At 38.5% G+C, this 14,141-nt stretch overlaps 1 protein-coding gene across 6 annotated transcripts in view; it reads left to right on the top strand.

The window, feature by feature from the left end:
* Window positions 1-1,522: 1,522 nt before the first annotated feature.
* Window positions 1,523-14,141, top strand: part of HNRNPD (heterogeneous nuclear ribonucleoprotein D) — a 15,662-nt gene continuing 3,043 nt past the window's right edge. For 2 of the 6 annotated variants that reach the window (XR_012493557.1, XM_019731362.2), the window contains exons 1-6: window positions 1,525-2,079; window positions 3,973-4,029; window positions 10,926-11,094; window positions 11,768-11,929; window positions 13,022-13,153; window positions 13,624-13,723. Coding sequence is in view for 4 of the 6 variants with exons in the window: in XM_019731362.2 (XP_019586921.2) it covers window positions 1,850-2,079; window positions 3,973-4,029; window positions 10,926-11,094; window positions 11,768-11,929; window positions 13,022-13,153; window positions 13,624-13,723 (850 nt within the window). In the remaining 2 variants the exon portion in view is untranslated. Of the gene's footprint in view, window positions 2,080-3,972; window positions 4,030-10,925; window positions 11,095-11,767; window positions 11,930-13,021; window positions 13,154-13,623; window positions 13,724-13,833; window positions 13,981-14,141 lie in introns of all 6 variants that reach the window. The other 4 variants (XR_002137338.2, XM_019731360.2, XM_019731361.2 and 1 more) reach the window with 4 other exon arrangements.

The following is a 14,141-nucleotide window of genomic DNA, read 5'->3' on the forward strand; positions in this document are numbered from 1 at the left end:
CAATATCCACTTTCTTCTTGGCTACTATTTTGACAGGTGGAGACATACCCAAAGTCCCTACTACTTGATCTAAGATACCCGTTCTTGGCATTGCCTGGCATTTGCTTAATATAGGAATTCAGTACGATTATGTTTTTTAAAACGTTTTCATAACTTGATTTGTCTTCTTGAGTTTTAATTATTCTGTTATGCAAATTCTGCTCACTGGATTAATTTAAAAATTACATATTTTAAATCTTCAAAATTTTTTGGACAGTGTTCAACAGAGAAATTCATTTAAATACGTGGTGTAAAAAAATACTTAAACTCTGCTGAATTTTGCACTAGTCTGTTTCCCCAGTGCTTGGGCACAAGCTAAACAGGAAAATAATTATTTATTGACTAAAGAAGTACCTAAAAATTACATTTTCTTCTGAGTGTACTGCAGGAAGCTGCAAATCCCAAAGCCCGAATAATCTACTTCCTAGCAATGGCATTTGGGATTTCTAATGGGTCTGTTAAAAAACTTTACTATTACCCAGCATGAAACGCCTAGCGGTGTTTAAAAACACTCAAATCCTATAACACAACATACTCAGAAACCTTGTAAAGATGACTCACAGCATTTTTACGTTCTATTTGGTAGGACTGAAAATCATTAAATTTAATGAACCTTTAGTTGATCCAACATTTTTCCACCTCTTAGTATCTTCAAAGAATCGTGGTAAGTTTTAAGATCTTTAAACAAAGCAAGGAAAACAATCCCGAGTCCTTCAAATATGCAAGTTACCTACTTCTTCAGACGAAAAATTTCAGGAGAAAAACAGGCAAGGAAAAATTCTTACTTGGAAAGCAAATCTTAAAAGAAAAAGAAGCCCTAACCGCCAGCGGTCTCGGCGTGCCCGCCCCAGGTCGAAAGGGCGGTGGCGACAGCCAGGGAAACTTCAATGTCACCTGGTCGCGGGCGACGAATCTGCGGCAGTCCGTGCACGCGCGCAGTCCGCCGCGGCGCCTCGCTCCGCGTACGGTGAGCCAGGCGTCCCCAGGCACCGCTCTGGACAAGTGAGACGCACGGGGCCGAAACCTGAGGGCAGTCTTTTCTCGCGCCCGGAACTTCTATGACCTAAGCCGCCGAGTGCGCGAGCCCCCTTCCCCACCCCAACGCCGCAGACACACAGGGCACGGTCCCCTTCCGGGAGGTGCTACCACACCCAGCCCTACGCCCCGTCTCCACCCGCTGCTGGGGCATGTGGGGTGGGCGGGTGAGCGGACTCCAGGAACCCTCGGAAGGGCGGGGGCAGAGGGAGGGGCACCTCTAGCCGTGCATTCGAAACAGCGCTCCTTGTTCTCGACGGTCCCCGCGCGGCTGTCTTATCGAACGCCATTTCCGGTTCCTTTTAAAGGCCCCACGCTGTGCGGCGCAGCGCTTGCGAGGAAGGTATAAAAGGGAGGGAGAGGGCGGGACCGAGAGGGAAGGAGGGAAAAAAAATAGCGGTAGAAGGGGCGGGGGAGGCGCAAAGGGCGCGCTCGCGCGTCACGTGACCGGGACGCGCCGTTCTTCCGTCGGCCATTTTAGGTGGTCCGCGGCGGCGCCATTAAAGCGAGGAGGAGGCAAGAGCGGCCGCCGCTGCTTCTTATTCTTTTTTAGTGCAGCCGAAGAGAGCCGGAGTGCGCGCAGCGCGAGAGTGGGAGGCGAGGGGGGCAGGCCAGGGAGAGGCGCAGGAGCCTTTGCAGCCACGCGCGTCTTGTCTGTCTTGTGTGCCTCGCGCGGTACAGCGAGCGCGCGGCAGCGGCGGGGATTACTTTGCTGCTAGTTTCGGTTCGCGGTAGCGGCGGGTGTAGTCTCTTCGGCAGCGGAGGCAGTAGCGCTATGTCGGAGGAGCAGTTCGGCGGGGACGGGGCGGCGGTGGCAACGGCGGCGGTAGGCGGCTCGGCGGGCGAGCAGGAGGGAGCCATGGTGGCAGCAGCGCAGGGGGCAGCGGCGGCGGCGGGAAGCGGAGCCGGGACTGGGGGCGGAACCGCGGCCGGTGGCACCGAAGGGGGCAGCGCCGAGTCGGAGGGGGCGAAGATCGATGCCAGTAAGAACGAGGAGGACGAAGGGTGAGTAAGGGGCGGCCGGGGATAGCCAGGCCCAAGTAGTCCCCCTCCCCCTCCCTATTCTCCGCCATTAGGCCTCGTTCCCGCTCTCCGCCCGCCCTCCAGGCCCCTGTGCAGCCTCCGCGCACAGTCCCCTTTTCTACGATGGGTTCCCCGGGATTTTCAGATTCTTCATCCCCTGCCTGTTTGTCGCCCCCTCCCCCATCACACACGTTTCCACCTTTAGCCGTCACCATGCTGCTCCCCGGTCCGCCCTCCTTCCCTCCCTTGCTCTGGATCTCCTCCCACCTACTTAGCCGCCAGGATTTTTTCCCGCCTGTCGAGGGGGTACCTTTTTTCTTTTTCCTGTCTCCTCCGTTGCCCGTTTCTTAAAGTCCCGGACATGAAAACACAGACAGACGCCAAAGCTTTTATGCCTGGATAACTGAGTTTTATTTGGTGCTTCTCCCAACATCCTGAGACGACGCGATTTTTTTTTTTTTTTAAATAAGCACATGCTTTGGTGAACGTGTGGGGTGCCCACCTTTGCTCCTCCCGTTTCGGCTTCAGGCCTACTTTTTTTATTTTTCATTTTGGATAAGTTTCCCCTCGACCTCTTCGTTTTTCTACTATACACTATCGCACAACGGCTTACTTACATAGTCCCTACTTTTCAGCCTAGGGAACAAACTGGGCTAGGTGAAATTCCGCGGGTCGCCTGTTGGTACGTTGGTTTTGCTCCACGGGCTTTCGTTAAGTTTCTTGTTGGCGGGGCCTGCACTTGACTGGAGCTGTTCTACCTCCTACCTCTGGCTTGCTGGCTGCCCTTCCCCCACCGCCGAGTTATTCTAACCGCGCACCCTTTTCGCGCTCTCAGCTGTTGGGTTCCCCAATTGTTTGTACACATTGTACTCTTTATCTGTTTTACTTTTTCTGTGCCACTTCCATTTTGTACAAAACCCGTTTTTCCCCACTTGGTGCCCAGGATCCTTTTTTGGTCTCTCTTGATTTCTCCTTCCCGCTCTTACCCACTGTTACAGGAGGCCCACCAGCCTTTTAAAAATGAACAAATCCTGTATTGTGCTATGGCATGACTATTTTTTTTTTTTGCAGGTTTCTAAGTAGTAACTTGCTTCCTCCAATTGGAGCTGGTTGTATATATTACTTAAAGCTGCACTTAATACATTAAAATGCAGTATTTGGGCGCGGGAGCATAATACAGGAGTTAGCAGGAGGGACTAAATCAGGTTCTTTTTGGGTGTTACTCTTGTTCCCATTACTGATTACTGATCTTGGGGTAATGCTTCCATTCCTTTTTGTAGTGTGTGTGATTACCCCCCCCCCCCCCAGTGTAACAGAAGAAGGGTGTTGGAAGGTAAAAGCAATAAAATGTCGCTTTAGCCCAGTATTAGAAAACACGATTTCTTTTATTGGGAAAGAGCACAGATTTGGAGGGGGGAGAGAAAAGCACTTTGGAGTCTAGTACTTCATCTCAGTCCAGGCAGACTAAAACTAAAATTATGATTGGTTCAGCTGTTAAATGCTGATTGTTTTGACTTCGGGAGAGTGGAGGTGGGATGGGAAACTAGCTTTTCTTAATTAATCAATCTTTAATATATAGCTTAATTTAAGAAAGGAATTATGTTAAATATTTGAAAACTTAAGCCTTTAATATTTTGGTTTTCGTTTTCTGAATTCTGTTCCTTGGACAGAGGCACCAAAATGATTAATTGTGTAACCTGCTGTTTGGGGCAGGCTTTCTGTTAGACCTGATTTTTCAAATCACAAAGCAGCTGCCTTTGTAGTTATCTACTGTTGAACTGAAGTGTAAATGAATTAAAAGTTTTTAACCCTAACAATGTCAAAAACTAAAACTAGAATTTTGATTGGTTGCTGTACCGGTTGTTAATTCCCTAGCCATTCAAACTCCTCCCCACGACACTCTGAAGCAGCGACGGCACAGCGGGAAGAATGGTAAAACTTTTAAATTTTATTTCTGTATTATAAAGGTTTCAGTAGTAGTCATAACTTGCAGAGGCTGTGTTTTGGTTGGTTGCCCATTGACTCCCCAGGAAATTCTAGACATTAGTACAGTAGGCTATCTTGTACCTGGGATATAAAACTGTTTTAGGCATCATGAATGATCTTTGGGCAAAACTGATGCCATTACATGGTTTTTGGTCTGTGGTAATGCATGTAATTGTGGTTTGGCCGATTAAAGCTTAATATAGTTAGTAATGGTATTTTTTTAACTGGGCAAGAAAAAATATTACTGTAATTTCAAATTTGATTTGTTTTTGTTAATGTTTTTGGAATTCTAAGTTTAATGCTAAATGTGACGGTTACGTGCTATAAAATCTTGTGTTTAAAATGTCTTGCATGTTATACTGAAATATTGTGGAGATGTCAAAAGCAAAACAATGTTTAAAGTAGTGTATGTGTATTATGCAAATATGTATGTTTTTTAAATCACCAACCATATTTGGAGATATAACTTTAATAAGAATTGGATATGTACTTTCAGAGGTGGGCTGATGTGGCTTGCCACTACAGCTCTTAAATCAGATTTTTTATTTTGTGTGATTTGGCTGGAATGTTAATTATAGTTGTTTGGTTGACATGTATTCACAGTTGCATGACTTCTCTTTGGAAGGCTGGTAGATTGACTGTTGTTTTCTTTATCACTCCCTTCCCCTAAATGTCAGTCTTTCTGCCTTTAGGATTATATTTTAGTTTTTAAGCGTTTGTATCCACCACCACTGGAGTTTAGAGGGCCAGTAATTTGCAGATATGTGTACAAGTTCTATCTTAAAAGCCCAGTTGGGATAACATTTAAATTTTACAGGAGCTGTGCTTATTACTGTATTGTCATCCACTGAAATCTGTCCAATTTCATATTGGAGATAAGCAGACTGAAGCAGTAGGCTAAAGGGAAAAGGAAAAAATGAGTCAGTTTCACATACAGAACAAAAATGTTTCTGATGAAAATGATACCTTCTCTTTGGCACTGATCAATTTCGCTGCTATAGTGGGCAAACTAAGATTAAACTACTTGGCTTTTCTGCTGCATTACATATTTCAAATCTTATGTAAGCAATTATTTTCAGTAATTTGAAAGGACCATAAACTTAGATTTGAAGGTCACTGTTTTGATTCTTGTAAGAATTATACTTGCCCTGCTACCTATTACTATATGTATAACTCAACAAGCTTCTAAATGGCCTCTTAGGAAAAATGGAAAATTAAATGTTTATAGTTAATGAACATTTTAGATTCTGGCCAATTATCCACTGAAAAAAGGATTTTACTGAGGTTCATTTAAGTTTAGCAAGTTTACATTTAACAAATAGTGTTTCATTTTTAAAGTCTAATATTTGACTTTTTAAAATTACCCGGTCACCCAGTCTCAATCCTGTTACAGATATTTTTTTCTTTTTGAACAAAAAAAAGACTCTCAAGACCGTTAAACTTCTTTTTGGTGTCTGTGCACTTGGCAGCCTATCTGTTCTTTTCTCTCCCAGTTTGAGGGAAATTGAGCAGCAGTTTCATTATAGTCTCAATAGTGAGTATAAATAAGACTGCTTAGTAGATATAAAATCATCTAAATTTAATTTCTTAATCATTTCTGTGTGCATTTGGTCCTAAAAATGTTTAAAAAATCAATTTGTTGTAGACTTAAAGGATTTTAAAATTTTGAATATAAGAATAAACAGCTGTTTTTCAGAGAGCATTCTTGTTAATACCTAGTGAATGTTTCCTCAGCTTACTATGGTCCCTTAGAATAATTACTCATTTCCATAGTAAAATGCCTTTCTGAGTTCACCTCATTTTAATCTTTCCAACTTTAACATCTTTAGTTTTTTCTTAGAAGCATTTGCAGTGGAATTTCCCATTTTGATTTGGACCCATTACGTTCTCTACAGGGTTGCAGTTCTTTTAGGGTGGGTACTTTAAAATTACTGTCTGGCAAAATATACATGCCATGTAGCAAGCTACCTGAAGATAATTTTTAAAACCTCACTATCAGTGGAAAACTACAATACTTTGTTAGCTTTCAGACAATTTTGCAAGATTGGATTGGGCAGGAAGCAAAATAGTCCCATTAAGTTATCATAGGACAACAATACTTTTCTAATAACAGGATACTTGATCTAGTCCTCTAATAGTGTGTAAGCTCAAGTGTGATTTTTCCTGTTTAGGAATTTAGTGAATTCTGCTGTAGGTTTTCTCCTGTCTAATTTTTAAGACATGGGACTACACGTGTTTTTGTTTTAAATGTTTGAGATTTATAGTCTATACCTTACTGTTTCTGGGGCATTCTGAATATTGTTTGCTTTGTAAAACAAATACTTTGAGAGCAGTCTCGTGCCACCTTTACTGGCCTTTGATTCAGTAAAGTGGGTTTACTATAAAATTGAGGCCCTGAATAGATGGGTCTGAATTTTAAAAGCATTCTTTGGAACCTTTGACAGGTTTCCAGTGTTAAAATTGCAGAAATTGATGCCCCCAAATCTGAAAAATGATGATCCTATAAGGGAGGAGTATTAAATTCTCTCCATTTCAAATTCTTATCGCTTATGAAAGATACTGCCCTTTTGGGTTTGGAATTGGTGAATATCTTTAAGTTTTTCAGTGCTGATTTTTAAGATAAATATACTTGCCTTAAGCCTTGTTTTTTTTCCCCTCAAGTCATGTGTCCTCTTCTATAAAGTAAGTGTATATTTACTGTGTACTTTTAGTATTGCCTGGGTATTCTGTCATCTGTAAGGCTGCCCTAATATAAGAAAGTTTTGAAATTACTGTGATTTATGGCCAACATGTAGGATGATTAGTTTTATTAGCCTTCAAGTGATACATGACTTGCTCGAAAGCATTTAAAACAGAATAGAATAATTTTTTTCCTATTCCACTTAAAGCTGTGCACCGCAAGTGTGTATGGGTTCACAAATGGAGTGAAACATAACTTCTCTTAGTCCAAGTTTTATTTCACTTTAGTTTTGCTTCAACGTTTTAGTAGATAGGGCACTGAAGTGGATGCTGGAAGCGTGGAATCTGTTTCTGTTACTTCACTTCCAACAGTGTGGTCTCAGGTAATATAACATGTTTGTTACTTGGTTTGCTCATCCATGTGTTGGAAACAATGCTCACCAAAGGAAGATTGACTCCGTAGCCTGCTTTCATAGCTTGTGTGTATATATCCTGTGTCTTAATAGTTGATACTGCCAGTGGTTTACTCCTGTGGAGTAAAGGTAAGCATGTTTTAGTTTCTGGAGTATTATATTGTACCTTGGAGCTAGACATTTAAGACTATTTGGGGGTGGGTTGGGGGAGACTTGTATTACTGGCAGGGTTTGGCCAGTAATCAAGGTGACAGTTTTAAGTATGGGTCAAGTTCTATAAATTCCTATTTAGACTTGAAACTATCACAAAGCCCAAACAGCTAGGAAAAATTTCCCTCTAGTCTTATGACAAAGATAGATGAAAAACTCTAAGCAAATACTCAACTCTCAGCAAATAGACTCGTAGACAAACAATGTCATAGAATGAATCTTCTATAATTTTTTCCATATACTATTAAAAAGTACATGATTTTAAAGCATTGCAAGATTCTGAAATTTCTAATAAAGGTAAAAGTTATTTTCTTAGTTTAGTGTTGATAATCTAAATTAATTTCCAACAGAAATCTTTATAGAATTGTGAAGGTGTAGTAATCTCAGTTAACCAGAACATTAACCTCTAGGTTAAGGAAACCCCATTCCTTAACCTCTAGGTAAATTAGAGTGTACCTTATAAAGCTGATTGAGAGTTTATTTTAAAAGTACAAGATGTCATTCCTTCCTTGGAATTAAATGAAGAAAAGGGTGATTTGGGGTTAACCATTTAAAAGTTCATTCAAAACCTGTCATATTTATTAGCTATTGTGATTTCAACTTAATTATCATTTTTTAGTCATTTAAGTTCATGTAGTATGAAGTAATGAGATTTAATATACTAGGCTAAAGGGATTAATTTTTTTTTATTGACTTGTAAAGCTATTCCAAAGATTGTTTTAAAAGTAAACTCATCCCTTTCATTATAGGTAACTAGTAACTTTAAAATAAATCTGCAATTTCTAAGGGAAAAAGTCATTTATGTGTTGGTGGGATTTTGTTATATTAATATCATTTTAGGATTTTAAAGGAATAATTACAATGGTAAAATACCAGAAAATTTATTTAAATAAGGGTTAGTGGTGTACTTGAGTAAAATTACTCTAAAAGTGACATGATTAGCCAGTCACTCTATGTACTTGAAATGTAAATCACATTTACATTGCATTGTATTTTTTAAACTGTCAGAACTTGTTATGAAACCACGTATGGAAGATTATGACTTGTTAGGAAGTGTGTAAAAGTTACAGAATTTTTTTTGGTCCCTATTCCAAGATTGGGAGGAACTGTAATGGTGCTTTTCATTTTACTTTGAGATGTTTCATGGTAAAGACTTGTTAGAGAAGTATCTTAAATAAAATACTGTTGGCTTTGGAGTGTTAAACCTAGTGACCTCAACAGTATAGAAAATAAGTTTTTTGGATGGGAAGAAAACAGTATTAAATCAGAACAGTTTCCACCAGCCAGCACTGCTCCTTATGTATTACCATTTATATTTTGAAATTATTCCTTAATTAAAATTACTGGTGATTATGTAGAGTGCAGATGAGTCACCAAGATATTGGAACTATATTTTAAGAGTTTTAGACAACCTAATTTCCAATTTATGTATTTTTTACATGGAATACTTAAAAATTTCTGGGTTAAGTCTGAAAATAACCTTAGGATCCATTTATATGAAATCCATTTTAGTCTTTTCCCCTTAATGTTGGAAACTTCATATAGCCCTTTCAGATTTTAAAAAATTCCACTAAGTAAATGCAAATATTGCTTTATTAAATTATATTTAGATTGTGCCCTATCACTTTTAAATTGTTTTTATTGAGCACTTAGGATGCATCAGACTGTTCTGTGCCCTCTTAGTGTGTTTGTTCATTTAATCCTCACATATATATGATGTATGCTCTTAGTCTTTTTTTTTTTCTTTTACAGATGTGGAAACAATCTTGGAATTCCCCCCCTCCCCCCCTTAGGGTCATACAGTTAGTAAGTGGTGGAGGTAGGATTTAAACCCAGGCAGTTAGGCTTACTGCCTCTATAAATTTACTTGCTCTATCAGTATGTCCCACAAAGCGGCCTAAATTCCTAAATGACACTGCACAGCATTGAGATAAATTACATGCACTGGGTTATGTAACTATTCCTGTCATTTAATATATGGCGTAATATCAATATCTTAAAAGCAAAGAGATTTCAATTGTTGAGTAGGTGTTTTACATTTAGTAGCCTTTGGGCTGCTAAATAGCTTATAGGTAGGGTTAAAAAATTCAACTTTGTTAATAAAATACTGTAGATGAAGTCCTACGTTTTAATTGGAACTATGGATTCACTACAACTAAGTATTAAATTTTAAACTCATATTGCAGCATTAGGGGCCCATTTTTGTTGCTGCTTGTCCTCATAAGAACAAGTCTTATGATATAGTTTTAACTTGGCTGCTTAAGATTTTTCTGAAGTTCTGTCCCTACTTCATTTTAAAGTATTTGCACGTCTCTCTAGGAGTGATAGCAACTTGAAAGTTAGTCTTTGTATTCAGGGCAGCGGAGGTAATCTGGATGGACAATACTTATTATGCTTTAAGCAAGATACAATAATATATATAAAATTTAAATTGGTATCATCGTAAACCATCATAATTTGAGGGGGAGAGCATGTCAGAACCTGAGGTTCTAGAGAGGCTAAAATCAGTTCCCATTTGTTCAGAATTACGATAACAGACCTTTTCTTACTATACTATACTGTTATATCTTGGTGTGCCTACTGAGTAAAGATGGAATGAAGTTAATACGTTCCATTTAGTAAAGATAGAATGGATTTGGTAGTTTGTGTTCATTGTAGTATTTTTACCTGTCTGGTTGTCCTGTAATACTGTCCTGCAGTATAAGAGCAGAAGAAAAAAGTGCTTCTTGGGGCTACCAAAATGGTAATGCATTTGCCTTAGAAGAGCCACTTGAGCTCTTGGTCAGAGACTTTACTTTTACACAGAATTACACAAAACGATTTCACCTTAAAATTTGGAGTAATATTTGGTCTTAAAGTGTCTTGGTGGTTTCTATTTACCGCTGGTCACTTTAAGCATTTTGAAGATTTAAATATTGCTGGTTAACTGAGGTTCTACTGCAAATAAATCATCTAGGGTAATTAGTGGATTGTGCTTCAGTGGATAATTCTTTTTGTTCACTGAATTGTTTACATGATTACCTTTGTCTTTAAGGACTCTTAGCACATCAAAAACTTGGTTTACAACTTATGAGACTCAGAATTTTCCGTTTTATGTGCTAAGAGTTTTGTTGATGAGAACTGTGACACAGAAAGGAGCTTCAGCATAGACATGCTGTTGCTCTGATCAGTGGGGACTGCATAGCCACGTTAACAAGTATAATGAAGATTTGGAAGAGAAATGTGGAGCTAAAATTCTTTTTTGCTGTTGCCAGTTTTTAACATGTAAGTTAAGAAAGACACATTTGTCTTTTTGGCAAGTCAAAGGAATCAGCTGCTTGCTCACTATATCGTAATTATGCAGGTGCAGCAGTGATAGAGCAAACCTTTTCAGAACTGGACTAGGGTATTAATATGTGGTCATGTAGGAAGAATGACATTTTCATATACTGCCCCATAAATTAGTGCAGTTTGGAAAAGGTATTATTGATGTGAATACTTAAGGCAAAGTTTGATTATTTTATTTTTTTAGCATTTTAATTTTCCTTTTTGTCTTTACAGGAAAATGTTTATAGGAGGCCTTAGCTGGGACACTACAAAGAAAGATCTGAAGGACTACTTCTCCAAATTTGGTGAAGTTGTAGACTGCACTCTGAAGTTAGATCCTATCACAGGGCGATCAAGGGGTTTTGGCTTTGTGCTATTTAAAGAGTCGGAGAGTGTAGATAAGGTAGTGTGTTAACGTATTCTGATCTGTTAATATAAACTATGTGGATAATTTGATAAAATTAATTTGCCCATTATTTATAATTTCACATTTTGCAATAATAGGAAGGGATACAGTTCCTGCCAGTATGTTTTAATGAAGAGTCCGATTCAAGAATTGTTTACTATGCCAAGTATACTTTAATAAAAAATTAAAAATATGCCCAAGTATTAAAAAATGGTTTACTGAAGACCTTCTGTGTGTCAGGCTCCACTAAATGTCAATTAACTTTTAAAATACTGAGATTTAAAGATGCCTGATTAAAAAGATGTGCTGTGACAAGTTCACAGAAATACAGAGCTTGAAATTTGCTAGGCAACAAACTTTTAGTCATCATTTTAGTCTTGGGCTAAGGGAACGTAGCAGTCATGTTTATATTGCTGATAGTTAAAGGTGTGATATTTTCTAGTTACTGATAAAATTTTTGTCTCTCCCTATTCTAATCGACCTTCATGTTTAGACAATGGTGTATATTAGCTGCTGTTACATCACCACAGTTCGGCAGTTTAATCTTAAGCCAGTCAACATATGCCTACCATTAGCTATATTTAACTATAATTATTTTTAACTAAGTTAACAGTCTCTGAATTTTAGTTAAGATACACATATTTAAAATGAAAAACTTCGATTTCCTTAGGTCATGGATCAGAAAGAACATAAATTGAATGGGAAGGTGATTGATCCTAAAAGGGCCAAAGCCATGAAAACAAAAGAGCCTGTTAAAAAAATTTTTGTTGGTGGCCTTTCTCCAGATACACCTGAAGAGAAAATAAGAGAGTACTTTGGTGGTTTTGGTGAGGTATGTGATAATGTTTTGAACCATCCCCTCTACCCCACCCCCCATAATTTGTGAGACTATAATTGTCACATTAAGGGTTTTTAGCAGTTTTGAAGTTTGGGCAGGTTATGTGATTATTTTTGCAATAATGATACTGTATAAATATTTTATTAGCAGATCTTTGAGGATTAGATGACTACATTTTTCTCATTTATTGAGGAACTGTAGGCACAGGGTACACGAAGATGAAATAGACATTCTTATCTTGAGGGATTTACCAGATTAAGAGAAGAAATAAAAATACAAACAACATGAAGAAATCCAGGGTTGGAGTACCTGAGATAGAGAAGAAAATGGTTCAGTTGAGAATAAGAAAGGAATGAAGAATAGGGTACCAAAATACCTTCTCAGTTTAAACACATAATATGTGCAAGTTTTATGAGGCTAATTACAGCCTTAGTGAAATAGTGAGAGAGAAGTTCCTTTTATGAATTAATGATTTAAAGCTAAGATGGGAAATTTGTGGCCTTGGGCCCCAGATACAGCATATAGACGTCTGTCACTTGATTCAAACAATGCGTGTTTTATTAGTATTTAGGAATTGAGATGTTTCCCTCAATAATCTGGATGTCTAGCTTTTCTCTGATATTTGTAAGAGCAAGCAACATTGGAACTGCTTTCTTGCATGGCAGTAGCTGTCTATGATGAGTAGTAGCTTCCACCTTGGGGTGGTCATACACTCGCCAGTTTTCAGGGGCCTTCATGAACTCCCCATTTTTCTCCCAAATGCAGTTACTTTTGTTTTTCTTAAAATTGACTGTTTCCTTCTGCTTGATTTTGGTGGACATTTGAGTTTGTGACCCTTGAATTAGGTAGCAAATAGTACTCTGTGAAGCTTGCTTTTACTATAAACAGGTTTGAAGAAATTTTAGGTGGAGTGGATATTCTGATTTGAAGAATTCTTTTAAAAGATTAGAATTAACAGGGAAAGGGACGCAGCAGAATACAGTTTGAGGGCCAAATATGTTTTCTTTGTATACTTTTCCCCATTAAACTTGTGCTCTTATTATTAATAACATGCAAACTAAAGTATTAAAACTTTTTTGACATCAGGTGGAATCCATAGAGCTCCCCATGGACAACAAGACCAATAAGAGGCGTGGATTCTGCTTTATTACCTTTAAGGAAGAGGAACCAGTGAAGAAGATAATGGAAAAGAAATACCACAACGTTGGTCTTAGTAAAGTAAGTTAGCATCCATTTAATTGCAGACTTGTAAGACTACCTTGTTGTAAAGAGTTTAATCATCTGGCTTTCTGTAAAGGCTTCAATTGGCATGCTTGTGCTTTAAAGATGTCTCATGTGCTCTTTAGTCATTAAAGTCACTGATCAACTATTTTTGCTTTCATTGGGGAACAGTAGGGAAACATTTATTTTTAAGTGAACTTTTGTCTAAGCTTTACCAAGACATATTTTTAGACAGGTAGAATATAGTAACATTTCAAGCAAATACTTTGATGTCAGAAGTGATCATTTAAGTACTAAAGATTTTAATTGATAAACTGATTTTGAGGAAAGTATCACATTAGCCAACTGTATTTTAGACAGTAATGGCTATTGTGGTTATATTAAACTTTGCTTTCTTTTTTGTTTTTGTCTTTATTATTCTACTTGTTTTCTTGATTCAGTATAGTAACATAATTTTTCTCTTTTAGTGTGAAATCAAAGTAGCCATGTCGAAGGAACAGTATCAGCAACAGCAGCAGTGGGGGTCCAGAGGAGGATTTGCAGGCCGAGCTCGTGGAAGAGGTGGTGGTAAGCCAGAGCCTAAGTTTACTGTCTTAAGCTTTTCTGCTTTTTAATTATCCTGAAGTAAAGATCTTTGCTGATCTTCTGACTTTAGTGAACCTATTAATGTGCTGCAGGCCCCAGTCAAAACTGGAACCAGGGATATAGTAACTATTGGAATCAAGGCTATGGCAACTATGGATATAACAGCCAAGGTTACGGTGGTTATGGAGGATATGACTACACTGGTTACAACAACTACTATGGATATGGTGATTATAGCAGTAAGTACTATACTTTTTATATTAACTGCTATTTGACATTTATTTTGTACAAATTTGGATAGGTAGAAAGGTTAGTGTAGCCTTGCCAAGTGCAAACTTCCTCAGGTTTCAAATTCCTGGAAACTTGAAACTGCAGCCATTTTTATTGCTAGGTTCCTCCC

Source organism: Rhinolophus sinicus, linkage group LG02 (genome assembly GCF_036562045.2).
Source record: "Rhinolophus sinicus isolate RSC01 linkage group LG02, ASM3656204v1, whole genome shotgun sequence".
In the NCBI taxonomy this organism is placed as follows: Eukaryota; Metazoa; Chordata; class Mammalia; order Chiroptera; family Rhinolophidae; genus Rhinolophus; species Rhinolophus sinicus.